Genomic DNA, 13,875 nt, shown 5'->3' on the forward strand with positions numbered 1-13,875 from the left:
AAATTAAAATGTTAGACCGCTCCTTGCCCCTTCCTTTTGGGACACAGGAAACCCCAAAACATCAAGCCTCCCTTTACCGACCTGCGATTTACAAAACCCACGCTTACAAGGTATTACTGTAACTATAGTGCATGCACCCTCTTGGATTGCCCCAATCAGCTGGCCCACCCCCAGGACCCAAACTGTGACCTTATTTGCTGATCCGTGAAAGTTTTTCCTCCACTCCACATAGCGGATGAACCAACCTGGCCTAGGATCACAATCTGGTCTGGCAACACGCATTAACTGAGTATTTCCCAGCTCAACTTTTAAGGGCACTCATCCCTTTACTTTCCCTCGCTGCTATATCATGTCGCAATACTAGACCAACCATAGGAATAAGTTTCGGATTAAGTTAGCATTGCAAGATGGACAGGCTGGTATGCTCCTACTGAACTCTTTCAAAATGCCTCTGAGAGTTGCAAAGGTGTCAGATGGCCCCAATGAGGATTCCTTATGCTTAGCATCAAATCACAGAGCATTTCAGGAATATGAGTTCAGGGGCAACATGCCCGCCTTGGAAGCAAAATGACACAGAGCACAAGAGGCGCGATCCGCGGGTCTGACCCTAGAAACATCAGGGTACTAGAGCGTCATTAGCGCACTAAAACAGATACGGCAGCAAGCAGGTTTGCTACATCAGGTAACGCCAAAACGGAACTGTGCTGGGCAAGCTATGGGTAAGGTAGGGTGCGCAGGCTGGATCCCCCTCTCCCTCTTGCAGGGGAGGGGTGCTCTGGCTGGTCTAACAAGGAGGGGCAAAGGTGGGGGTTTAAGGAAGGGGCAGGAAACAGCGCAGAGTGTCAGTGGCCTGTAAACGACAGTGGTTGAGGGGAAGAGGGTATACATGGGGTGGGGAGATAGAAGGATTTGTTGGCTTCCCAGCAAGTTTAGGAAAAGGTGAAGAGGTAATTGTAAGGGGCATGTACAATGGAGAGCAAAGTAATATAAATGAAATGGAAGAAAAACTAAGATCACTTTGTTTAGAAATTACACCCAGATGATGGGGGCGGGGGACTTAGGGCTCAAGGGGAGGGAGTAGTGCTGTGGAAAACTGATGGAATAATGCAAAAGGAAAAAGGTTTCAATAAATAAAATAAGTTACGCCATTGCTTACAAGGGAGGACCCTCCTGGAAGGGATCACAATGGCCGAGAGAGGCTCAACACGCCCCACCCTGTCGGAGGGGGGGCTCCTACAAAAGGAACCACACGTTCAAGGGAAGACCTCACTCCAGCACGCCACTGTCTGGACAGTTGGCCCTCCTGTCAGGGAGCTCAGACATAATGGAGTGACTTTCCAAGCAAATCTGTCACACAAGGGTGACAGTCGGGGGACAGGGGTCCCCAGCACAAATCATCATGCCACCGGTGGAGTCCGAAGGGCAAGCTGGTCTGTTGTGAACGGAATGAATGGGGGCAGAAGAACAGTGTTTGGAGTATAGCAGGGTTTTTTGTGCAGCACAATGCGACCAGGTGCCTGAGGGGGAACTCGCTGCCGGCGGTTGCGCGCAGTGAGTCGTGGCGGAGGCACCGGTCGCAGCGATGGGTTTCGGTCAGACACGCCCAGCGGATGTTACATGGTGTTCCCATCATAAAGTACTGGCGGATACCACAAGGGAACCGTGCAGCCATCAGTTTATTATGCCCTGGAGTATTAGACTCAGGGGAGGCCCATGTTAAAGGGGAGGGTTAGGGGGCTTGGAAGACCTTCCAACTCCAAATGTGGGTGGGGGAAAAGGGAAGCATGACGGGGGGAAAGATAAGTGGACGCATCCTAAGAAAGGAGCCAATGCGGACAATTGATGATGAAACGGAAATGAAATGAAAAATGGAGACGCATCCTAAAAAATGAGCCAAAGCGGACAAGTGATAACGAAATGGAAGTTAAAAGAAAAATGCACTTAAATAGAGATGGGAAAAGAAAATGAAAATAAAAATGGCCAAAGGGTAGAAAGGGACGGATAAGGAGGGGACGGGGCCTGCGACGGGTCTGCAAGGACCGGAAGGGGTGGGGGAGGGTTTGGATGCTATTGCTCAGCGCAGAATCCTGAGGGTAGCGGCGAAACAGAACACCTGTGAGTTAACTCCTGACTTTATGTATGTAATAAAGTTTGCTGTGGCAACTTTTCTCCCACTCAGTCAACTGGTCATGCCTCTCATTTGGGCTGTGGGCGGGTTGGGCTCCAAGGGAGGAGGGTAGCGGTTAAGGAATGGGGGCAAGCTGGGGTGTGGGTGAGCAGCTGATGCAGACGTGCCCCCAGTGAGAGTGTAGGCCCTAAGTGTCTTGCAGCAGTGATACCTTTTTACTGGACACATTCCATATATATTTTATTTGTTGTATGGTTAAAAAATAACCTTTACCAATATACACGAAAGAAAAAGAATAACATTTACAGTTTCAGTATGCCATAAAAACAACACTTGGATCATTTTGTTTCCACGTTATAAAAACATCAGTAAGCACAACATATACAACTAGAATCGCCTTTCTGCTAAATAAACAAGAAGCACACTAAATTCCAAAACTAAAAACTCTGTTCAACTTTTATGCTTATTCATTGTCCAAATCCACAAGATTCAGTGTTCTCAGAAATCCCACAATTTCAATCATGTCTGAAGTTACCCTCCCTGATAGACATCTCTCCAACATCTCCCACAAAAAACCCAAATCAGTATGAGACAGTGAATGAAAAAATGCTTAAAGTATTTCATTCTATTAGGCTGTAGCAGGGGACATTCCACCACCAGGTGTTTAGCATAGGAAACCCTAAATAAATTAAATGATTCACAGGCACCAATTTTTATTTGACACTCCAGCAAGGATGACCATTCAATTTTCTATTCTTAGTAGATTGAACAACCTTAGTTTTCCTAGTGTTAATTGATGGGCTGTTGCATATCTGCTTTGGGCATCAATTACCACCTAGTAGGACCAGTCCTCCCTCTATCTCTGAAAGCCAATCCGATAAACAATTACCCACCTCATTCAAGGTGTGTTCAATGCTACAAAGTAGCTGATGCCAGTAAAGATTTAAAAGCGGGATATTCTTAGTTTCTCCATTTAGCTGTAGGGATAACTGAACAGCTAAAGTACCTTTCCCTACCTAGAATTGGGGATCAATAACCAGTCCTGTCGGTATCATTGAGAATAAGTAGACCTCTCGACGGGCTTCCCCGCTCCCCTTTTTCTGCTTTGTGGCAAATTGTCATATATCCATCCACTACCGGGGACTCAGTGAACCAGGATTCCTCTATGAGAATAATTGGGGATCCCTTTAACATTCTACCCAATTTTTGGTTTGTGAGTAGGTTCAAATTCCCACAACTATTCCAATACCCTATTGTGAGATAATTTACTTAGATAAAGAGGGAGCAGGGGTGAACTTGGCTCATTAGGAGCTTTCAATAACCATGTCCAGTCTTCTTTTTCACCTCCCCATCTACCATCTGCTCTTGTCCACTGAACTCATTCCTTATTCAAGTCCTGACCAACAGACACAATTATTTCGTTAGAAGAAGGCTCATCACGGAATCCCTGCTCATACCATGAACCTAGGTTATTGAATTCCTCCACTGGCGATCCGTCATAGCTGTGTGATCGTAGAAGGGGCGACTCCAAGATTAAGTCAAACACTATTTTGGAGAAGATGTCTACTATAGACAAATCTGTTCTTTTTTTGAGATCCAGCTCTTGTGTGGATATGGCCCTTAGGGAGGGGATTTCACTTAAGAGGGTTAGGATGCATGCTCTGTTCATGACAGTAGATCTGTTCTCAGGTAGCAAACGCTCCACTCTAAGTTTCCAACACTTAGGTTTATACTCTGTTTTACTATCACTTTTCTTTAGGACAGCACCAAAACTCATCATCACCAACGGTTGCCTCTTCCAAGCTCTCTCCTCAATTGCAGACTGATCTGGCCCCGTACTCCCTTCAGAACACATGGAGCACCCCTTCTTGGCAACCTCACCAATTAACACATTCCCTCTATTTCCTCATACACCCTCCACACCCAATGTACTTCTGTTCTTAACCTCTCAGCTGTATTTGCCTCTGAAACAACTTGAACCTTTTGTTCACTCACACCCATTACTTTATTTATGACCTCACTATTGGGATAGCTCACATTGGTATCACTTTCAGTAGCTGCTGCATTATTCTTATTAACCTTCCAACATGCCAATTTTGCAGTAACCAATCCCACTCCCATCCTAATCTCCCCCCCACACCTCTGCCACTCATCCCCATCTTCGGTATTTATCAACCCACTTTTGTTAGGGATAGATCCTTCTTTTAACGAAGTATCCAGAAAATTACATTGAGTCTGCTTATTCTGAATAGAGTCAGTTTGAGCCGCTGAGTCTATCTGGGTTCTACATGTCTTGCGCTTGGATACAGGCTCCTCCAATATCTCCTCCATCACAACTGACTCCTCGTTTTCCAGATCAATTCCAACTATTTTAGGTACTTTATGGACATACCGTTATTTTCTCACTCCTTTCTACGTCCCTCTCGGGGAGGGTAAGAGATTTTTAAAATGTCCTACAACTGCTATTATTGATCCTTGTCTGTTTCAAGTGTTCAGTTTTCTCCTTTTTTTGTTTTTCCTCAACCTTTGGCAGACGCCTCTTAAGGTCCCTTCGCTGGTCTTTAGGAGATGGTCCTTGGTCTTCCATTTCACTGTTCCTCTTGTTCTTTTGCATTTGATTGGGCTAATTGGGAGTCTTTCAGAATGTTCAAGAGTCGTCATTACCACTTCCTTTCAATGCTTGGTCTTTATATTTGCATCCTCAGAAAGATTGATTTGGGGATTAGAGACCATGTTATTTAACTTGACCAAAATCGGCTCAAATAGTGCCGCCTGGGTTTTTGCTGTGATTGATTTGGTTATCAACCCTTTTTCTGTTTTGCCCATTCCGTTTGGCAGTTACATTCACGGCGCGATCCATGTTTATTTGGGCTGCTACTGTTTCAATAAGATTACCCTCACCTTGAATTGGTGAGAGTAGTAACGGCATGTCCATTGCTAAACTCAATGCAGCCAGAAGGCGTTATTAGCCCCCCTACTTTTTGCTCCACTCTGTAATTCATTGTTTGATTTTATTTTTACACTGTGCCTTGCCCCACCATATTGTGTTAAACCTCTCAGTTTGTAAAATGTGAAGGCTCAATCACGAATCGTACCTGCTGTTACCACTTGAGGGTTTGGGGGGACATGCCCAAAATGTTAACGCTAGGCAGTGCTCCATGTCCCGCACACAGTTCTTTTTATTTGACTGTTATCTTTACAATCACCTCCGTGCTTGTTAGTGGCTCCCCGAGCGAGTGGTTCACACGCCTCCTTCACACCCTGTGTACTGCAGACTTCCACTTAGCCCACTTTGCATCTTCTTCACGGACATCAGGGGGTGAAGAACGTTTTGACGTGAAGCCTCCTAAATCACATGCCAACACAGAGACAAGTATCCAGTAGTCCTCTGCAGCAAAACTGCAGACTGCCATTTAGCCCAGTTAGCGGACGTCAGGTGGTTAAGAATATTTGGAGGTGGAGCGTCCTAAACCACACACGAACACAGAGACAATTATCCAGCAGTCCTCTGCAGCAAAACAGCAGAACTGCAGACGTCCACTTGGCACACTCCATATTTTTATATCTTGCAAGGCCTCTACCTCAAGCAGTTATAATACAACTGAAACAGACCCTTCATTTATAGGGAAAAACAGTTTGAGTACAAGTGAGCACAGGAAAGGAAGCAACAGGTTTCCATGTTATGGTGTGTAGAAGGAAAAAGAGAATTTGGTTAACAATAAATAACACTGATTTCTTTTTGATCCCATTTATCTGTTACTTATGTAGGTCAATGCAATAGTACAAAAATGCTTCGACCACCCAAGCTCTTATCAGAGGCATTCTTCCATACCCAAGTTTCCTATACCTGACACACTCCATAATCAGTGATGCTGCCAAAAACAAATCCCACAAACAGCCTAAATCTAGGAATCCCTCCCCAATCCCAAGGGATCCTTCACACAGGTGATTCTCCCTCGCTAGTCCGCCCCCAAGGTCGGGACCTAAAAGCAATGGCCCTCCCCTGGTCACCTGTTTGGAAGATACCCAGGAGTAGGAAGGGAAAAGCCCTTAGGTTTTTCACACACCTCATGCAACACTTTGCCCCATCACAACTTAGTCAATACTCCACACCCCCAACAAACATATGAAACCCGCCTACAACACAATGATCTCCCATCTGGAAACTTGCCCACAAAGACGTCAGTTGCTCCCTACCCCTCCTTGCTTTTATATCCATGAGAGCACCTGGGCACCAAGCAAACTGCATCTGTGCACAGTACAAATCCAATAAATTAACACAGACCTGTAAAATGGAACTACTCTGCAGGCATAATTCCCTACAACAAATGTGCAAAGTATTTACACAGGGATGGGCAGTCGATTAAAAGAGAAAACGGAGAAGGAAATAGCATATTTGCATTACTTGGCCTGGAAAAGGAAAATGGACATTTGCTCAGAATGAAAAGAATACAGTGTTTTTATGATTCGGACAGGATAGAATTCCAGCACTCTTCTTTGCCGATGGTGCAATCTTGTTAGCAACAATGCCTTCTGGCCTCAAAAAATCACTGGCCGTTTTCACTGAACAATGTATCTATGAGCTTGGAAATTAACATTGGCTTAATCAAAGCTGTCGTTTTCCATCTTAAATGCACAAAGACTCCTAGGTTAGATGTATGCATTGATGATCGGAGATTAGAACAAGTCCCGGCATATGACTAGGCATTCGGTTTACTGAGAATTGCCAATGGGCAGCACAACTAGTGAAATCAAGCCATATTCTAGAAAGAAGTAGTGGAACCATATTAAGATGTGTGCACAGAAATGGAAATGGAGCCATATAACCCACTGTTGAGATCTATAAAGCGCAGGCAAGAGCGGCTGCCACGTATGGGGCAGAGATTTGGGGGCACATCAAGACATCTGACCTAGCTATAACAGAAAACACATTTCTGAAAAATGTACTTCAGTTCCTCACAAGTAACCCCAAAACTGTTGTGCACTTAGAAACACACGTTAGTTCAATCAGTGATGAAGTAGCTATAAAACCTGCAATGTATTGGATGTGTTTGTTTTTCCCCGGGACCTCCAAAAATAGAAAGAAGCACTTGAAGACATCATGGCACAGGAGGGTGGACAGGCCATACCTTGGTTGCAACATATACAATCTTTGCTAACGTCAATTGAGTTGGCCCGTGTTTTTGGCACAACCCTTGTGACATGAACATTGAAACCAAGGTTTTGGTCAAAAATCCTTTTGCTGTCACGTCTAGATAAAAATCTGAGGCAATGTGTACTCAACTCTCGGTAGGCTATTCCTATTGTTCATGCAAAACAGATTTTGGCTATGAGGAAGACTTGGGCTTTGTTTCACCTCCACTGCCACAGTCGCTATATTAGATTTAGAATGTGCACCCTGAATGTTGCATACTTTACAAAAACATGGAGTCTACCGCGGAACAGCATCTGTTGGCTTGCAGGGAGAATAAGACGATGGACATTTTTTTATTCTTATGTCCAACAGATGGACCTTAGGGCCTCGTATCTCAAACCAGTCAACTCCCATAACATTCGTAGTATGCATGATGGAATGGTAATGTGCAAGTTGGTGTGTGCTGTCAAGGCAGCATGAAGCAAAACACAGACAACAGATCCAAAGTTCAAACAAAAAGGTTTTATTAACTTAAATGTCAGGATGGTTGAAGACCGAACTTGTCCTACGTTAAGGTGGGATTTCCATACCTAACGAAACTAAGGAAAGTCTGAGTCAGAAAATTCAACTTAACTGTCTGTGTCTTCGAAACGTATAATTGCCCTCACAACTAAAGCTAAACAATGTGTAGGGATGGCAGTAGTAAATGAAATAGTGCTCCAAATAAAGTTCTGAGCTTCTTCCAGCTCTGTGTAAACTTTTTTCAGCTCCCCTTCCCCAAGTTCAAAGCATTTCCACAAAACTCTTGGGGTTTCCTTCCCCAAGTTGAAGATAGAAGATTCAAAGTCCAAAACAAACAGTTCACAAAGGCTTGGAATCCTCCCCAACCGTCTTACCATGGGTACTTTTCCCTGGTTCACCAACTCACGTTTGTTACAACACAAGTCTCTCCATGTGTATTTTCATTGACTTGCTCCTTTTGATATCAACATTCTTGATTCCTACTTTCATTTGCTTTTTCATGCAGGGCTCTCGGTCGAGGCGCAGTTGTCGGACCACACGGTCCACCCATTCCAGGTCACGCAACCAATGCACCTTTCTTGGCTGTGTTTCATCAATACTGCTCCCATGCAGGGGTCCAGTCAGTCTAGTCAGAGTTGACAGACCACACGCTCCACCCAATACAGGTCACACAACCTGTACCACTTTTCCATTCGTTTTATCAACAATTGTCTGCTGCTTCGCTTGACGGTGAAGAGTAATTCTTGTATCAGGATTATTTTCTTCCAACACGTTATCGTGGCTAACTTGGCCACCATTCACTTGGTTAAACTCTTCGTACTTCTCTGGTTCTTGCCAATACAGGTTTCCTTTTAACCTGTGGTTTCTTGACCACTTGACTTGTGTCAATACTTGTTTCTCTTCTCACACTCTTCTTGGGATTTTACTTGCTTTGCCAACACTTGTCTTTCAATGAGTTCACTCTGTGGTGTTTGCCATCCGCACAATGTTGCTTTTATTCCACTCAAAACAGGCTTGTTATTTGCTTTGTTTCTGTGCGGCATTCAGAAAAGCTTCATTACTTGTTTTAATTCTATACATTATTCAGCAATGCTTTCAGTTCATTCGGTATCTGTTTCAATCGTGAAACCACCTTCAGTTAATTCAACTTTATAAGCACTCACCTCAGTATTCAAAAGAGCTTAAGACAGATTTCCGAATTCGATATTCAAAAAAGGCTTATTGCAAGTTTTCAGAGCACCCGTGTATGAGTGTTCCCTGTTTGCACTCACTGGCTTTAGACGGCAGCTCCCGTCGGCTTAGTTTCTTTCCTCGCTTTGCCTTTCCAGCTTCCACAGTCTCTGCTGTTCTCTCGCAGAGGGCGGGCACAACCTGCTTGCTCTCTCCTACAGGTCCGCGCGACCAGATTGCTTAGGTCCCCAAAGCTTCCGCTTGCGACCAACGCGGAGGGTGTACAGGACCTCCCAAACTTCTTTGGACCTCCTTTGGCCCCGGCGTCTCGGGTCCTTCTCTTACACGGTTTCCAGCACTCGTGTCTCCCGCCCCTGTCTCTCCGGTTTGCCAGCTTTTGGCTACAGCCGGCTCCACGCTCCAGCCTGCTGTGCGACTCCCTGCCTTGTGAACAGCCCACCTTTTTATGTCGGTTGAGCTTACTAAGTGACAAGATGCCAGACCTGGGCCTCACATGGATACCAGACACCTTTCTCTATTTAGGGGTAGACATACATCACAATACCACAGAGACACATAAGGCCAACACGCAGGTAGCCCTAGATAAAATCGAGAAAGTGATGCATTTCTGGAATACGCTCCCATTAGGGATGATGGGTAGAGCCTCCCTGCTGAAAATGACGGCACTGCCCCGCCTGTTATACTACTTTACAAACATACCTTATAAATTACCCGGGTAATTTTTCAAACAGCTAAACACAATGTCTCAGGGATTCCTGTGGGGAGGGGGGGGGACAGAATATCCCTGAACACTTTACAAAGAGATTATGAATCAGGAGGGATCAGGTTGCCAGACTTAGAACGTTACTACCTGGCAGGACAACTACAATTTGTAGTAGGGTGGCTGGGAGATGACACATCCATAGACTCCCTGCTTTTTCAGCTGGCTCTACGACAATACTATTGGAGGGAGCTGCTATGGATAGACAAATGCCTGATCAAACCCCTCCCCAGCATGGTCAAACTGAGCCCTACTCTATGGAAGAGGGCATGGAAAATTCCAGGGACACAAGACCCCTGTTCCACGCAAATTCCCGTTGTGGGACTAGTTGGTGCCCGTACAGAGACCCTGGCGACATATCGAACACATTGGTAAGGGAGTGGCCCAGATTGGGCATTTTATGGCAAGACGGACAAAGGGTGGAATTCCAGACCCTGATGGAAGAGCAGCACATAAACAGAGGTCAATTTTATATTGTACAACATGGTCCAGACGATCAGAAAGCGGTGGATGACATTACCCGAAGGGGCAGCTACTGAGGGGGCGCTGGATGCGTGGTATGACATGTCAGAAGGGGGACACACACGGTATACAGACTCTACGAACAGCTCCTTGGGAGCAAGAACGTGTGAGAGCTGCAAGTACGGGCAAGATGGCAACAGGAACTCCAGAATTCCTTCACAGATCAAGAATTGGTCCAGGGTCCTCCGGTACATGAAGAAAGTGTCCAAGAACGCGGGATTTAGACAAGCACAGCTCTACCTCACACACACAAAGCGTACCTCACGCCCAGGAGAATGTCCACCATGGGAAACAAGCAAACCCGAAGCTGCCCGTGATGCACGGCAGAGAAAGTGGACCAATGCTGCACATGTTTTGGTCCTGTCCGGTGATAACAACATTTTGGGACACTGTTAGAGCAAAGGCGGCTGAAGGTGGAATCCACATGCAAGCGTGGTCACCAGAGTCCTATTTGCTGGGCCTGTTCCCAATGCGGCAAACAAAGGCCACACATTGCAAAAATGAAACACTTAATGTGCAAACTGGCGTAGCGCTGCATAGCAATGTCATGGAACTCAAGCACAGGGCCGAATATAGAGACATGGTGGGCAGATCTGAAGAAGTGGACGATTGCCGAAACGTCAGTGTGGACTAGAGTGCTGCAAAGCAGAGAGAGTGAGAGTGGAGCTAAGATACTTGCATGGAACTTGTTAATACAGGAACTGTTCGAACGCAATGAAAGGAATAGCACAAGCGACCCCAGTGGGCCAGAGGATTGCTGATAAACTGGCAGTAATGTGGGGGGAGAGCCCTCATTGAGGACAGAGGCGGGCTGAGGTGACCCAACTCGGACAATGCAGTACCCTGGGGGGACAATCTGGTGGTGATACAGAACACTGAGGACACGTAAGTGCACCAAGAAAGATGTTAACTAAGAGCGGAATCCCAACATGAAGTACCAGTTTGTGTGTGATGTTGGTTGTTATATGTTGTAAAACCAAAAAGAGTAAAAAAAATCCTTCTCATAAAAGCATTGTAATGGAAAATGTTGTACTTTTGAATTATATAGTTTTCATTTAAACTCCACATAGCTATGTATCTACCTTTTGTATAGTTTTAAAATTATGTTTATCCTGTTTATGCAGTATTAATGATTTCTAAATTTGGATTTTATATAGTAGTTGCTATGTGTTTGTTCTGGATGCGGTTTTCTTCACAATGAGTTTCCTGTTGCCCAAATTGACCAGCAAGCGTGAGGTGGACAATGCAATAAAAACCACTGCAGAGAAAGTTCTAGTTCTCAGATTTGGCAGAGACAATGACTCTGTTTGTCTACAGCTGGATGACATTGTAAGTAGTTTTACCCTTTTATTTAAATTGCTGGTGCTTTGTCTTGCATTGCAAGCTTTCACCTAGACTGTCACTAATGTATGCTCATTATTCTAGAGAGGCCATGCTGAAGTAATTCTTAAAGTACTCAATACATTGACCTGAACTCTACACATTCATAGTCTGCTGATCGCCCAAAAAACGACTACTTTAATCCACACACACTACATCCAGTCTGTTCCCTGTCTGAAAGACTCCCCCTTTCCTACTGGTAATATCCTGGACGCAAACTCTGCACATCCTACCCTCATTATATTTACCACTGTGTTCCACATGATTATCAGTTGCGCAGAGCTGCTCCCCCTTCTCCCTTACATTCCGCAATTGCCTTCCCCTCCGTTTCCTGTATTCCGGCAACTTGACACTGAGCAACTAAGTCAGCACATCACTTAGACTATTCTGTTGTTGCACTATTGATCATTTCATAGTGATACTGTTTTGAAGTGTCTTTCCTATTGTTTAGTAAATTCCCTAATATTTGCCCTCCTCATACAGTTTTGTCGTGTGAAGTATGTTGTCAGAGTTCAAATAACTGTTGTTATCTTGTTCTGGGGTTCTGTTCACATACTTTAGCAAGGTAGTTCTATTTTGTTTGATCGATTTAATTTATTTACCATTTCCACCTAATGATATTTGACACAGTTTTACCTTTTTATAATGTAATGTTAGATGTTTTCTCCCTCCTAATCATCAATGGGTTATGTTACACATGGCACCAAAATCACTTTAAGTCTTCGAGACAGAGTTTTTATTTGTAACTTCATTGGGTCTAGAGCCCTCCCATCTCACTCTCATCATGAATTGACCCTCCTTCCTAAGCCAGGCATCCGTAACTCCTGGTTAGTGCTACCAAATGTTGACCCCCTACTGTCCAAGCACTGTCTTTTGCTATTGGTGGTTTCCTAAGTGCAAGCTATCTAAGTGCCTTGCTTACTTTGTTGCATTCAGGCTATTTCACTCACACCCACACTCTCTTCCCTCTGCTCTTATTGGCTCACACCTCCTTCTTACTCCTCCCACTAATCCTTTTTCCCTCCGATGTTTCACATGTCCTAGATCCTAGTTCTCCTCTTCTTAGTTCTCACTTCAACCCTTTTGATGTTGCTTGTCCTCCCACTCCACCTATTACTCCACTTGACTACCCCTGCTTTCAGCTACTACGTGCCTTCCTCCCCACTACTACTACTGCCCTCCCACCAACTACTCCTACACCCTCGGCTTCATTCATGTTCACTCCTTACATCAACCTCTCTACTCACTTTTCTTGCAAACTCATACTGCAGAACCACTATTAAAAATAAGCCAGTACCACACATTCTTCATGAATCGCCTCCACATGCCGCTGCTCCCTGCTTCTTCCTGCTGGTCGCTTGGTCGTCCTCCACCTCTGAACGCACCTGAAAAACATCCTGTTCCGTACTAAAATCTGACAGCTACTGGACAGCTTTCCATGGCCAATTTGGCCCGGTCTTCCCCACGCAATGCTTGTATGTGCAAGGAAAATGTATGATAAGGTGCCTAAGCCCCGCTCACTTATTCCACGCGGACTTGATGCGTGTCAGAGATGGTGACGTAGAAAGTTAAATGTCCCAGTGTGTGCTCTATTCTTGTGTGGTATCCTCTAACTGCTTGCGCAAACTCTCTGGCAGGTGCCGACTGTCCTGTGATGCGTGTTAGTGCCGATATCTCTTTAGGCAGCTTTCCCTCCATATTCTATAGACCCCCACAACTGTTTGCTTTTGTTTTTAAACCTGTCCTGACTTTTTATAGGGAAGGGAAGTCCTAAACTTCACTCACCTGGCATTTTGTCATGGGAAAATTGATCAGTCCTACAGACTATCAGTACCGGGTAACTATGTTTCCCTATTATCTTTTTACTTTTTTGGTAACTTCTTAACAGTGCACACAGCATCTTGCAATGCAGTGCAGCAGGGATACTTTTGTATCACCCTAGTCTGTTACACTTGGGATTTTAGGTTACTTTTATATACGCCTAAAGACAAGCTGGTGGCAGCAGATACCTTTTTACCATTTGTTCATTTTTAGTGTGTACATTCACGTTTACCTTGTGTGGCTACTAAACATGGCTAGTGCCTTTTTAAAATGGCTGTGCCACGAGATTCTTCACTTGTCCTTTGACCATATTGTTGTTTGGCCTTCTTCCTGCCTTCTCAAGTCAGGATACCCTATAAAAGGCCATGCACTTTCCCGGAAAAGCTGCTACTTTCACCGGCTAGTGATATCCTGGTG

At 44.8% G+C, this 13,875-nt stretch overlaps 2 protein-coding genes across 6 annotated transcripts in view; one reads left to right on the plus strand and one right to left on the minus strand.

Moving 5' to 3' along the window:
• TRMT10C (tRNA methyltransferase 10C, mitochondrial RNase P subunit) overlaps positions 1 to 13,875 on the minus strand; it is a 150,079-nt gene that overhangs the window by 77,305 nt on the left and 58,899 nt on the right. The window lies entirely within an intron of this gene.
• Positions 1 to 13,875, plus strand: part of LOC138526462 (thioredoxin-like protein 4B) — a 71,224-nt gene that overhangs the window by 23,336 nt on the left and 34,013 nt on the right. For 2 of the 4 annotated variants that reach the window (XM_069637247.1, XM_069637246.1), the window contains exon 2: positions 11,415 to 11,586. The exons of the other annotated variants lie outside the window; for them this stretch is intronic. In XM_069637247.1, coding sequence (XP_069493348.1) covers positions 11,455 to 11,586 — 132 coding nt within the window. In that variant the 5' untranslated portion in view covers positions 11,415 to 11,454. The remainder of the gene's footprint in view (positions 1 to 11,414; positions 11,587 to 13,875) is intronic. 4 annotated transcript variants of the gene reach the window in all.

Source organism: Ambystoma mexicanum, chromosome 7p (genome assembly GCF_040938575.1).
Source record: "Ambystoma mexicanum isolate Mex_15411 chromosome 7p, UKY_AmexF1_1, whole genome shotgun sequence".
NCBI classification, from domain to species: Eukaryota; Metazoa; Chordata; class Amphibia; order Caudata; family Ambystomatidae; genus Ambystoma; species Ambystoma mexicanum.